A 14,124-nucleotide genomic window follows, 5' to 3' on the forward strand; every position below is an offset into this window, starting at 1 on the left:
TGTTAGAAAATAGACTGAAGAAGGCAAACCTATGTTTACAGCATTTGTAGACTTAAAGACAGTTTTTGACATTTTGACTGGAGTATACTCTTCAAAATTTTAACGGCTGCAGAGGTAAAACACAGGGAGCAAAATGTACAGAAACCAGATAACAGTTATACAATCAACAGGGAGCAAAAGGTACAGAAGCCAGATTACAGTTATACAGTACCTGAAAAGGAAGCAGCAGTTGAGAGGGGAGACAGACAGTACTGTAGCTTGTCCCCGACATTATTTCATATGCACACTGAGAAAGCAATAAAGGAAACAAAAGCTAAATTTGAAAGAGAGATTAAGGTTCAAGGAGAATAAATAAAAACTTTGAGATTTTACTTTTTAATTATTTCAGAGACAGACAAAAAACTTTGAAGAGAAGTTGACTCGAGTGGATAGTGTCTTGAAAATAGGTTATAAGCTGAGCATCAACCAAAGTAAAACAAGGGTAATGGAATGTATTCAAATTAAATCAGGCAACGTTGTACAGATCAGATTAGGAAATGAGACTAAGAGTAGTTGGCAAGTTTTGCTATGTGAATAGCAAAATAACTGTTGGTGGCCAAAGTACAGAAGATATAAAAAGCAGGCCAGCTACAGCAAAGAGAGTGTTCCTAGAAAATAGCAATTTGTTAATAGGTAATATAAATTTAAGAGTCAGGAAGTATTTTCCGAAGGTCTATGTCTGGAATGCAATTTGTACAAACTGAAACATGGGCAATATGCAGTTCAGACAAGAACGAATAGAAGCTTTTGAAATGTGGTGCTACGGAAGAATGCAAAAGATTAGATAAGGAGGTACTGGACAGAACTGGGGAGAAAAGAAATTTATGGTGCAATTTGATTAAAAGAAGCTGTAGGTTGATAGGACACACTCTGAGGCATCAAGTAATTGTCAGTATTGAATTGGAGGGAAGTGCAGCAGATAAAAATCACAGAAGAATACCAATAGACGAAAACAGCAAACAGATTCAGGAGGAAGTCGGCTGCAGTAGTTATCCATAAATGAAGAGGCTTGTGCAAGATAAACTAGTACAGAGATTTGCATCAAACAAATCTTTAGAGTGAAAACAACAACCACCACCACCACCACCACCCCTACAACAACAACAACAACAACAGAGATGTTATGAATTTATAAATAATAAATGTAAATGATCTTCTACATCAAACCAAAATTTTAATAAACAAGGATGGACTTACTATTGGGAACACAGAAGGTGAGAATCGTCTCATGTGTATCCATATTGCATACAAACTAGAATAAGATATATGAAGCTCTGTTAATGATGAAACAAGATTTAGTGACCAATCACACTCCAATAAACATAAAGTCCACTGATGTCAGAATGAAGATTGTTGTGAGGAAGAGCAACCAGCATACAGTACATCTAGAAGATTGTTACTATAAGGGAGTGAAATTGTTGATTACTTAGTCCAGGTGTGGCTTTATCAAGGAATAACAGAACTAAGTTCATCCGAATATGCTAGCCAGGTTGTAGCTGTAAAAAAACTGGGTAGCATCAAATCTGTATAGACTACGGAAAATTAAATAACATTACAGTGAAAGATCACTACCTGTTGCCCCTTATAGCAGATCTTTTAGATAAACTACAAGAAGCCAGTAGTGCCTGCACGCTACACTAAAGAACAGAAATTCCTGGATGGAGAAACACGTAAAATAAGAGAAAGGCAACCACTCACCTACAGCGGTTTCGATGAATGAAGCACATTAATCATAGCAGACAATGACATTCACACTACTGTTCAAGCACTAGTTCTTTTTCCAGCAACAGTACACCCATTCATGGCCATAGAGAGTGTGTTTGGATGTCTGTGTGGCTGTGAGAAAATTTGTGTATCACTTATGGAAAAAGAGCTAGTGTTTGAAAGTTAATGTCAATCCTGTTTTCTGTTATGTGCTTTACACATCAATCCACTGTAGACGAATGGTTGCCTTTCCCTCCTTTTATGTATAGACCTATAGAATGGATGTTTTACTCAGATCTTGAGGAGGGCCAAAGGAGTACTTTGTTTGTGACACACTCAGGGCAGTTCAGGTTCACGAAAGTTCTATTTGGATTATCAAATTCAGGGTTGGGAGCACTGGCGCAGATCGCACACGCTTGAAAATTAAGCTCATCAAGATAAATAATTAATTCTATAATAACTGTCAATTAAGTTAATATTACAGCGTAACAAAGTTAATTAGAGTCTGTTTTATATTATCTATTGGAGGTTTCACTCGTTTCAAAGTATAAGTATTTCTAAAAAAAAACATAAGGGCCGTTTTTGGCATACTTTAGATGTAGGTTTACATATAAATTTAAGAGATTTCTTTAAGTATTAAGTGAAGAATTTGGGTTGTTTTCATTAGACATATATTTAGTAGTACCGTATCTACTCAGGGAATTAAAGGTTTTAAGTTCTATCTTTTATTTCCTTTCAAAATGCGTAAAGTAGGTATCGTGCATACACAATCTTAGGCCTAATTTTTCGGGTATACAAGTTTTGATTTTTAACGTTAGTTTAACTGCATTACATTACTATATTAATAGTATACACGTATATTAGTGTTCCACATAACTTTAGTGGCTTTGGGAAGTAAATGGGTCTCTTTCATGGTATTGCAGATTATATTCAAGGGATAGGAAAATAGCAGAACAGAAAGGGAAGATTAAAGCCCTTCAGGCTGAACTGGATAGTGCTAGGGAGGAACTGAATGAGATTAAGGGGGGAAGAGGGTAAAGACAGGTGGGAAGTGGTAGCAAGGAACAGGGCCCACAGAAAGAGAACAGTTTCAGACAGTTTCATCACTGGCACAAATATTAGATTTGCCTTGCTACCTCAGTCAGCTAAGGAAGAGACTCAAGTAGATTTAAGTGTAGTCAGCACTCAACAGACTTTCACTAGGAAACCAAATGTTGCAAAAAAGTAGGAGGAACGTTCTGTTGTTAGGTGGTAGCCATGGAAGAGGTGTGGGCCAGATTTTGCAGGAAAAATTAGGTGACAGGTACCAGGTCACAAGTATTTTCAAGCCCAGTGCATGTCTTAGCCAAGTGATAGAGGATGTAGGATCACTGTGCAAAGGTTTTACAATGCAGGATCACGTTGTGGTAGTGGGTGGAGTGGGAAACAGTATTAATAGGGATCAGGGCTACAATACTGAGTGTGACCTGGTAAAAATAGCATCTGCAACGAACCATACAAATGTTGGCTTGGTTCCTACTTTCATGCGGTATGACCAGCCCCAATTGAACAGCTCTGTCAGGAGGGTCAATATGGAATTAGATCAGCTGCTTCGGGCGGCTACTTTGTCAAGCATAGGTTTGGTTCCTGTTGATGGTATTGGTAGGTGGACTTCACAAGACATTGCCTGCTTCTCAATAGGAAAGGGAAGGGTAAACTCGCTGGGATGATAGCAAAATCTTGAAGGGGAGGGGGGGGGGGGGGGGGGGGGCTCTGAAACTCATGGGAGTACTGTTTTAGGCTAAGATCAGTATCCAGTCATCCTACATTGATTGAAATTATGCTTAATGAAAAGTTCAGACAGGCATGTACTAGAGATGTGAAAATATCACAAGATTCTCATAACAGTATAGTGAAAAAAATAATGTTAATATATTGCATCAGAATATCAGGAGATTAAATAACAAAGTAGATGAGCTTCTTGTTTGTATAGAAGATTTAAAAACTGATGGTGGACTAGATGTACTATGCCTGTCTGAACATCGTATAGTCACAGGTATGGAAATGGTAAATATAGGTGGATATAAGCTTTCAGCACATGTAAGTAGAGACACTATGGAGAGAGGAGGAGTTGCCATATATGTTAAAATCAGTCATAGTGTGAAAAATTTGGAAACTAAAAAATTTTGCGTAGAGCAACAAAGAGAAGCATGTGCATGTGAGCTTAAACTAAATAAAGACACTTTTATAATTGTAGCCATATATATAGGTCCCAATTGGGAAATTTTCAATTTTTTTGAAGAACTTGGATTCTTTGTTTTGCTACATGTCAGACAAAGGAAAGCAAATTATTGTTTGTGGGGATTTCAACGTAGATTTTCTGAAAGTCGGATAGAAAGCTTGAGCTCGAAGTATTACTTGGTTCTTTCAATTTGACATCAGTTATTGATTTTCCTACTCGGGTGGTACAGGAAAAGCAGCACACTGATAGATAATGTTTTCATAGACAAAGATAAATTTAATCAAATAAAAACTTTTCCTGTTAAGAATGGTCTGTCTGATCATGATGCACAGCTAGTTACAGTATGAGATATATATCCGTACAGTAAGCAAAACAGTCCTCCAGAATAGTGTGTTCCATTAACAATTTAACACTTCAAAATTTTAGAGAAAGCTTGCAACAGCTAGACTGGGATGAGGTGTACAGGGAACATGATGCTAATTTAAAATTTAACCTATCTCATGATACCTTTGTGAGTATATTTGAAAACAGTTTCCCTAAGAAAACAGTGAAATATAGTTGTAAGAAACCATGTAAAAAGCCATGGCTTACTAAAGGGATGAAAATAATTTGTAAACAGAAAAGGGAAATGTATCTTACAGCTAGGAGGAGTAATGTCCCGAAACAATGAAACATTATAAAAACTACTGCACTGTATTAAGAAAAGTCATTAAAAAGTCGAGAAGTATGTGCATTATGTCTGAGATTAGCACATCTGATAATAAAATTTAAAAAATTTGGACTGCTGTGAAAAGGGAAACAGGGCAACCGAGAGCACAGGAAGACTGTATTTCTATCAAACACAATGAAAAGTTTGTTAACAAGAAGTCAGAAGTAAGATAACATTTTTAATAATCATTTTTAACTGTTGTAGAGAAAATAGGTTCCAGCTATTCATTAGAAAAAGCAAGGTAGTATATGGAAGAGGCAATTTGATAAAATTGAAATTTAAACCATCTCTCCTACTGAAATTAGGAAAATAATAAATTGATAGCATTTCCAACAGAGTACTAACAGCTTTTTCCCAACAAATAAGTTGGATTCTCAGCCACATATGTAGTAGCTGACTGAAACAGGGAATTTTTCCAGATAGACTGAAATATGCTATTGTTAAACCACTGCATAAAAAAAGGGATAGTTCTGATGCTAACAATTACCGCCCAATCTCACTTCTTACAGCTTTATCCAAAATTTTTGAAAAGTAATGTATTCCAGAGTAGCATCACATATTTGTAAAAATGAAGTACCAACAAAATGTTAATTTGGTTTTCAGAAAGGCGTTTCAACAGAAAATGCTATATATGCTTTCACTGATCAAATATTAAATGCAATGAATAACCAAACATCACCCATTGGGATATTTTGTGATCCCTCAAAGGCTTTTGATTGCGTAAATCATAAAATTCTTCTAGATAAGCTTTAAGTATTGTGGTATGACTGGGACAGTGCACAAATGGTTTAATTCGTACTTAACTGGAAGAATGCAGAAGGTTGAAATTAACAGTACAGATAATCTACAAAAACCAGCAGATTTCTCTAACTGGGGAGGTATCGAGAATGGTGTCCCACAGGGTTCAGTCCTGGGTCCCTTATTGTTCTTAATGTGTGTTAACGACTTGCCACTCTACATTCATGAAGATGCAAAGTTAGTTCTTTTAGCTGATGATACAAGTATAGCAATCACACCCAACAAGAAAGAATCAGCTGAGGAAATTGTAAATAATGTCTTTCAGAAAATTATTAAGTGGTGATCTGAAAATGGACTCTCACTAAATTTTGAGAAAACACAGTTTATACAATTCTGTACAGTAAATGGCATGACACCATTGATAAATATAGACTATGAATGGAAGTCTGTTGCTAAGTTAGAATACTCAAAATTTCTGGGTGTGTGCATTGATGAAAAATTGAATTGGAAGAAACACATCGATGATCTGCTGAAACAGATAGGTTCAGCTACTTATGCTATTAGGGTTACTGCAAATTTTGGTGATAAACATATTAGTAAATTAGCCTATTATGCCTATTTTCATTCACTGTTTTCATATGGCATCATATTTTGGGGCAATTCGTCATTAAGAGAGAAAGTATTCATTGAACAAAAGGGTGTAATCAGAATAATAGCCGGAGCCCACCTAAGATCACCTTGCAGACATTTATTTAAGGAACTTGGGATATTCACAGTACCTTCGTAATACATATATTCACTTATGAAATTTTTCATTAATAACCCATCCCAATTCAAAAATAACAGCGAAGTACATAGCTACAACACAAGAATAAAGGACAATATCCACTATTCTGGATTAAATCTCACTTTGGCACAGAAAGGAGTGAATTATGCTGCCACAAAAATCTTTGGTCATTTGGCAAATAGTATTAAAAGTCTGACAGATAGCCAACCAACATTTAAAAGCAAATTAAAAGAATTTCTGAATGACAACTCCTTCTACTCAATAGATGAATTCTTAGATATGAAGTATTAACAGCAAAACTTATGTTAAAGTGACACATTCCACATCATGACGAAATGTCATATTCATGATCTACGGGACAAGTAAATAAAATATATACAATATTATTTACATGGACAATATTATAATACTAGCAAAGAGTGAGAATAAGGCACTTCTGTGGGTTAGCTTAGCATTAAAAACTACAGCAAAATATGGCTTGGAAACTAAATTTGCAAAGTGTCACCTCTTGAACAGAACTGTTGATTTTCTTGAACATGTGGATAAATGTGACCTCCTACTGAGAAGACAGATGCTGTTCAAGACTTTGCAGAACCGACATCTATACCAACAATACAAAGTTTCCTAGGACTAACAGCATACTTTAAGAAGTTTTCTCTCAAATTACTCTACAACTGCCAAACTTTGATTTACTGAATTGAACTACTCACCAATGCAAGCAAAGGAGGCCAAAGCTGTGTTTTTACAAAACTCTCTCCAGATGATGACGAGTAACATCCAGCCTCCTATATGACTACAAAATACAAACTCAAGAGGAAAGAGACAGTAGTTATGAGCTTGGAGTCTTAGCAATTGTGAATGGCTTACAGAATTTGTGAATATATTTACTAAGAACACATTTTAAACTGTTATGGACTGTTCTGAATTCCAAAAGACCCCGGATAAGAATGACTTGTCATCAGCAACAGCAAGCTGGGATTAAAAGAGTATTCCTATGCCAACAAACACCAATCTGGTTCTACAATGAAGCAAGTAGATGCTTCAAGTTAGTATTCAAATGTACTGTTTGATTTTGCAGCTGGTTGCATGCACTATGCAATATGAAATGATCAAGGTTGTGCAAGGGAAAGGACATTATGCTGTTAAGCAAACTGAAGAGTAAATAAAACGAGATTATTATATACAAGATTTTACTGGGCAGGTGAAAGAAAGAGGGTCCCATGACCACAAGCAGTGAATTTGTGCAACCCTGGTCAAGTGATTATTGCTCATCACCCAAGTCCAATGATTGTCTGTGACGCACCAGACAAGGCAGATGCTACGGAGTAGTTTTTGTGTGTACATGAAGGAAATTATGCTCAGGGAGAAGATGTCAGTTGCAATGTACTGTTCTTTTGAAATTTCAATGAATTACAAATATCAGCTGTGTACAGGAAGTTGATAGAAATCAATGGGGAACAGTTGAAAATGTGTGCTCGACTGGGATTCGATCTCGGGTCTTCTGTTTACTAGGCAGGCATTCTAGCCCCTAAGCCAACGAGAACACAGGAATTAGTGTGGTTGCGCGGACTTATCCCAAGCACAGCCCCGGCAGACCCACTTTCTCAACTTACTCCATAAACTATGGAAGTAGTGCTCCCTGCCCATTAATCTCAATGCTCGTGGCAAGGCCTATTCCCACACGAGTTCGAGCATACGTCTGCATTCGCACAGAAATGATCTTCAGTTTGTGATCACCGTAATTATATGTGTACGGCGTCTGTTCTTCTGTACATGTCCAAAAGAACAGACACCATACACATATACTGTTCTTTTGTTTCGTTCATCACTAGAATTTGTAACTGTGGTGATAATAAATAATTTATATGAGAATCTGCACCATTTTTCTTACAAAATAAATAATTTACATCATCTGAAATAACTTGAACTGAAGTCCTATACAGTTCTACAAATACGAATCACTTCTGGTACCATCACTAAGCAACACACTTTTAATGCCACAAGTAAAACAATTGTCAATGGTCAGCTGCCGAGTGCTGAAGGGAATTTATCAGTCCAATAAACTGAACAGATAATGTAACAAAAATCACAATTTTAAAAAATTCCTTTGGTTAACACAAAGTAACTAAGTACAAAAGTGAACTGGAACATTAGAGAGTATATTTATATTGTTCCATCAAGCTCAAGTACAGCCATTTAAGTTTTCCTTGGAAAAGGGACTATACAGATGTGAATGAACTGTGCATCATTTGGCACCGATTCTGGTTTCAAAAACTAGTGTGATGGTAAACAGATAGATACAATAACTGTTTCTTTGACATAATGAAATGGAGCTCAAATGGTAAATACAAAGTTTTAGTATGTTTTAGAAGGAAGACACGTCAAAACATGGACTTAAAAACACCATCCAAATATGAAATAGCAATATAGTAAGTTTTGATGTACACAAACAAAATACTGCAGTCAACGAGATACCAACCAATCTCTAATTTCTCATTCTTACAAAGATAATGGGAATTCCTATAGGTAAGAAATGCAATTTAAGACACAAGATATCATACTTCAGAACTAACAAATATACCTGTTTATCACTTAGGAGCAACGTTATAAAACAAGTGCCGATATCTCCAGACTTGTATATTTCACTTCTATTAGTTTACCGTTCACAATTACTGTAACAGAGGATTATTTTGGGGTATAGTACAAGTTACGTATAAGAGAAAGAGCATTTTCACACTGATAAAAAGAGAAACATATTGATTATGAAGACATCAGCACTTTGTCACAATGGAGTAAATGGCATCTGACATACCTAATGGTGAGGTACAAAGTTCTGGGAGAGCCATACGGAACAGAGACCCATCAGCATATTCCTGTAAAAAAAGACCAATGTTTTAATGTTTTTTAAGAAAGCTAGGCTGTCAGTTTCACAGCAAATTGAATAACAGGAGACAAAAATGCAACCACAACTTGCCAATGTAATTCTGTTAGCAACTGGATCACGGATATGCACAAGCTGGCCACCAGCCTGTGGACTTCCTTCCAAGTATGAAGAACTAAATGGTACTTTTTCATTTGGAGAAACAGGCGGAGCTGGTGGTGGTGCTACGGGGGATAACTGGCGCACTGCTTCTTCAAACTTTGGCGTGTCCAGAAGAGAGTCAGATCCACTAGGTGACCAAATGGCACTGCTTCGTCTAAGACACAGGACAGTTTAACAAGCTAGTTATGCAAACCACAAAATGAAAGCTTTGAATTACAGTATTATATACAAAAACTGCCACTTACATCAAATAATACAAAACTTAAATGACACTTGTTATCATTGTTGTTGCTGTTGTTAATGCTGGTGGTGGTGGTGGTGGTGGTGGTGGTGGTGGTGGTGGTGTCAGTCTGAAGATCGATTTGATGTAGCTCTCCATGCTAGTCTATCTTGTGCAGGCCTTTTTATATCTGCATAACAACTGCACCCTGCCTGCTTACTGTATTCAAGCCTTGGCTTGGCCTTCCTCTATAATGTTTAACCCCCCCCCCCCCCCCCCCACCCACCCACCACCACCACCACCACCACCAACACACACACACACACACACACACACACACACACACACACACACACACACACACACACACACACTCACTTCCTTCAAATATAAAATTAATTACTCTCTGGTGCCTCAGGATGGTCCTATCAGCCTAAACCTTCTTTTAGAAAAGTTTTGTCATATAGCTCTTTTGTTCCTAATTTCATTCAGTACTTTATCACTTACCTGATCTACACACATTCAGTGTTTGTCTGTTTTCTTCTTGTTTGTACTGCTTTTGGTCCATGTTTCATTTTCATATAAGGTTACACTTACTTTTAGAGAGTCCTTCCTAACATTTAAATGTATATTCAATAGTAATATACTTCTCCCATCAGCTTTTTTTTTTTTTATATCTTCTTTATTTTTGCCATCATCATTTATTTTGATGCCCAAATAGCAAAACTCATGTGCTTCTTTTGGCATCTCTTGCGACATCTAATTCACCACCTCACTTAATCTAGCGACACTCGATTAAAACTGTTTTATGTTTATTTACGTTGATCTTCAAACCTCTGTTCATGACATTATCCATTCTGTTCTATTAATTTTTCCAAGTTCTTTGCCCTCTCTTTGGCAGAATAATCAAGTAAAGTAACTGGTGAACATCAATGCTTTTATTTCTTCTCCCTATACTCTAATTTCCTTTCTGGGTCTCTTCTTAGTTTCCCTTACTGTTTGCTCAATGTGCAAACTGAATGAAACTGGGGAATGATAAAGCCCCTTCTCACTCTCTAAAAATCTTTTTTTTTCTAAATTTACAAATGCAATTAATGAGGATTTTACTGTTTTTATTCTATATTCCAAAATCAGTCGTAGTGTCAGTACTGCATTGCTCATTCCTACATTTCACAAGAACCTGAACTGATCTGTCCCTAAGTGGGCTTCCACAAGCCATTATGTCTACTGTAGATAATTCGTATTAGTTTTTTACAATCATGAGTTTACTGATCGTTATCTGGTATTGAGATTGTTACACCGTTCTTTAAGTATGAGAGAATTTCATCTGTCTCACATATCTTGAAAACCAGAATAAACATAACTTCAAAATTCTGAAGAAATGTCCTCTACAGCAGGTGTCTTGTTTCAGCTGAAGTCTTTCACTGTTCTGTCAAATTCGCGCAGTACTGTATGACCTGTATCACCTTCATCAACTTCTTCATCTCTTTCCATAATATTGTCTTTCAAGTTTCTTTCTTTTACACAGCCATTCTATATTCCTTCCAATTATCAGCCTTCACTTTTCTGCTTAGCACTCGCATGACGTCTGAGCTCCTGATGTTCAAATAGCTGCTTCTCTTTTATCCAATTGTTTCTTTAATTTTCCTATGAACGACACTTACCTTTCCTGTAATCATGCATCTTGCTGCTGCTTTGTTTTTCATTCTTTGACAGCTTGCACTTTGCAACAATTACATTTTTTTTAAATATGTGTATTCCCTCTTGACTACTTTACTTGTTGCTTTCACGTCCGTTGTGTTGTATTTGGGGAGAAGGTGGTAAGAGGTGAGTGTATGAGAGGTTGTCATTGGGAGGAGGAATATGGACTCAGGTGACAGATTTTACGACTGACCTAATGTTTTGAAGAGCCCCTATAGGTCCTGTTGATTTTTGGGATAGGTTTTGTTTTGTTCTGTTTTAGGGCGCAAAAACAACTGAGGTCATATGCGTGCATGTCATTACCTTAAAACACTAATATGAAAAACAAGGTAAAACAAATACATGTTCTGCCCAATCAAAGGAAGGAAAGAGAGCTAATAACAATGAATTCCTCTGAGAGAAACGTCCACAAAATATGGCATAGAGACAATAAAAGTCCCTAAAGATTAAGTGTCCTTCACCATATTGCTATGACAGATAAAAAGTAAAACGCGGTTGACAACCTGCACATCGTTTGCTAAAATGGCCAATAATTCAGATGAAGAGAACACCAGTGGTGATGCCAAAGACAGACCACCTGCCGACGGATGGCAACATGGAGATCATCAGAAGGAATGGAAGAGTCAGTGAAACGAGGTAGGAGGACTGAAGCCTTGCCATCAGCATCAACAACCTCATGGCCCATCAGATCAATGTAACCAGGAACCCACATAAACATCACAGTAGCTCCCTCAAGAGCGTGCAAGTGGAAGCTTTCTTGGACCCGTTGCACTAAGGGACAAACAGGGTATAGCACAAAGAGGTTGTGAAGGGCACTAAGAGAATCGGAGCATATGACACAATTAAAAAGCCCGTGTCGCTGGATGCACTGTGCAGCCTGATAGAGGGTGAAGAGCTCTGTTGTTAGAACTAATCAGTATTCCGGAAGCTGATACCAAAAATCGTCAGTGTCAATGACGAAGACACACCCAACACGAGGGTCAGTTTTACAACCATCGGTGTACATGAAGGTACTATCGCTAAGATGCAAGCGAAGGTCAAGAAACTTACTGTTATAGATCAAATCCAGAATAGTTTTCTTACAAAGCAAATGAGGTTTAAGATAAACATGAGTCACCACACAAAGCCAAGGTGGTGAAGGGTTGATGCCCACCGGGAACATGGCAGGTAGCATGATGTTAAGCTGCTGGAGCAGTGAACCAAAGGCAAACTCCGGGTGGTAAAAGAGAAAGAGGACATACCCCATACTGGTAGTCAAAGGAGTCATTGAAGAAGGAGCCATAGGATGGGTGTCCAGGCATGGCAGATGAACAGCCCGCATACCAGCTGAGGAGAACATTACACCAATATGACAGCAGCTTTTGCATAGAGACTCTCAACCGGGCTAGTGTAAAACGAATTCCGCAATAGTGGGTTGTATTCAGGTGGCATTAGATGGCTGGATGGATGGATGGGCAGATGCATAAACAAAGTACCTATAGACTAGTTTTGAAGGACAAGGGATCAGTACAAATGGAGGAGGGTGGTCTGATCTGCTCCCCAGGAAGTACCGCTTACGACACATAAGACATTATGGGACTGGGTACTCCAGGCAGCCAGGTAATACTCATGGGAAGTCCATGAAACTTTTCTATCAAGCATGAGTGATAGGAATTTCATAGTTTCAGCAAATGGAAGGGCAATAGGCTCTAGATGTAATGGCAGTAGAAGAAAGCCATTCCACCACCAGAAGTTCATACAAACGGTTTTGTCAGTGGAAAAGCAAAAGCCATTGTCGATGCTTCACACGGAAAGACGATCGAGACATCGCTGAAACTGCCGCTCAAGGAGACAAGCCCACAGAAAACTGCAATAGATCGAGAAGTCGGCAACAAAAAGAGAGCGGAGATCCTAAGCGAGGGACAGATCATAACAGGGTTAATGGCTATAGCAAAGAGGGCGATGCTCAGGACGGAGTCCTGAGGCACCCTGTTTTCCTGGATAAAGGTGTCCAACAACGCTGCACCCAAAAGTACCTTGTAAATGCGGTGTATTAAATATTCTGGAAGGAAACGAGGCTGGTGGCTCGGAAGCCTCGTGTGTATAGCGTATGGAGGATACCAGTCCACCAGCATATGTTGTAGGCTTTCTCCAAATGAAAAAATATGAGCAATGTATGGTATTTCCGCAGAAAACTGTTCATGGCATGGGTTGACAAAGTGATGAGACAATCAACTGCAGAACAGCGCGCTCGAAATCCATATTGTGCAGTGGTTAGTAGAGTAGGAGAATTGAGCCACCATACAAACCGACCATGCTGGTGGGAGATATCAGGTGGTAGCTAGAAGGAAGGTATTTGTCCTTACTAGGATTAGGTACAGGTATGACAGTGGCTTCAAACCAGCTTCTGGGAAACTTGCAATCTGCCCAGATGCAATTGTACGTATGAAGGAGAAAGTACTTGCCCACAAGAGAGAGGTGCTGCATCATCTGAATGTGAACATCGTCTCACCCTGGAACAGGAGATAGCAATAAAGTGAGAGCACGTTCTAGTTCCCTCATAATAAAGGCGGCATTGTAGCATTCATGATTCCGAGAGAACAAAGGTATCACCTGAGCCACTTCCACTCCTTTCCGATGGAGGAAGGTGCGGTGATAGTGGGTGAAGCTCAAAATCTCCGCAAAATAGCGGCCTGAGGTGTTGGAGACAGCAAAGGGATCCACAATGACATCATCTACTACAATAAGGCTGGAAATTGGGGAATGGACCTTGGTCACAGAGAGTAGTCAGAAGTTGGCCCACAGAATGGAAGAGGAAGTGGAACTGTTAAAAAACTAGTAAATGAAATTCAACTAGCCTCTTTGCTATCCCGAAGAATGCAACAACACTGCATACGCAACTATTTACAACACATACAGTTCGTCATCATAGGACAATGATTAAAAATTCAGAGTGCACGTGTCTGCGTGGGAATTGCATCAC

General features: G+C 38.3%; 1 protein-coding gene across 2 annotated transcripts in view; it reads right to left on the reverse strand.

Moving 5' to 3' along the window:
- LOC126465310 (anaphase-promoting complex subunit 1) overlaps nt 1–14,124 on the reverse strand; it is a 335,155-nt gene that overhangs the window by 214,263 nt on the left and 106,768 nt on the right. For both annotated transcript variants that reach the window (XM_050096297.1, XM_050096296.1), the window contains exons 11-12: nt 9,173–9,395; nt 9,011–9,071 (exon numbers count right to left, since the gene is read on the reverse strand). In XM_050096297.1, the coding sequence (XP_049952254.1) occupies nt 9,011–9,071; nt 9,173–9,395 (284 nt within the window). The remainder of the gene's footprint in view (nt 1–9,010; nt 9,072–9,172; nt 9,396–14,124) is intronic.

This window comes from Schistocerca serialis, chromosome 1, assembly GCF_023864345.2.
Source record: "Schistocerca serialis cubense isolate TAMUIC-IGC-003099 chromosome 1, iqSchSeri2.2, whole genome shotgun sequence".
NCBI lineage: Eukaryota > Metazoa > Arthropoda > Insecta > Orthoptera > Acrididae > Schistocerca > Schistocerca serialis.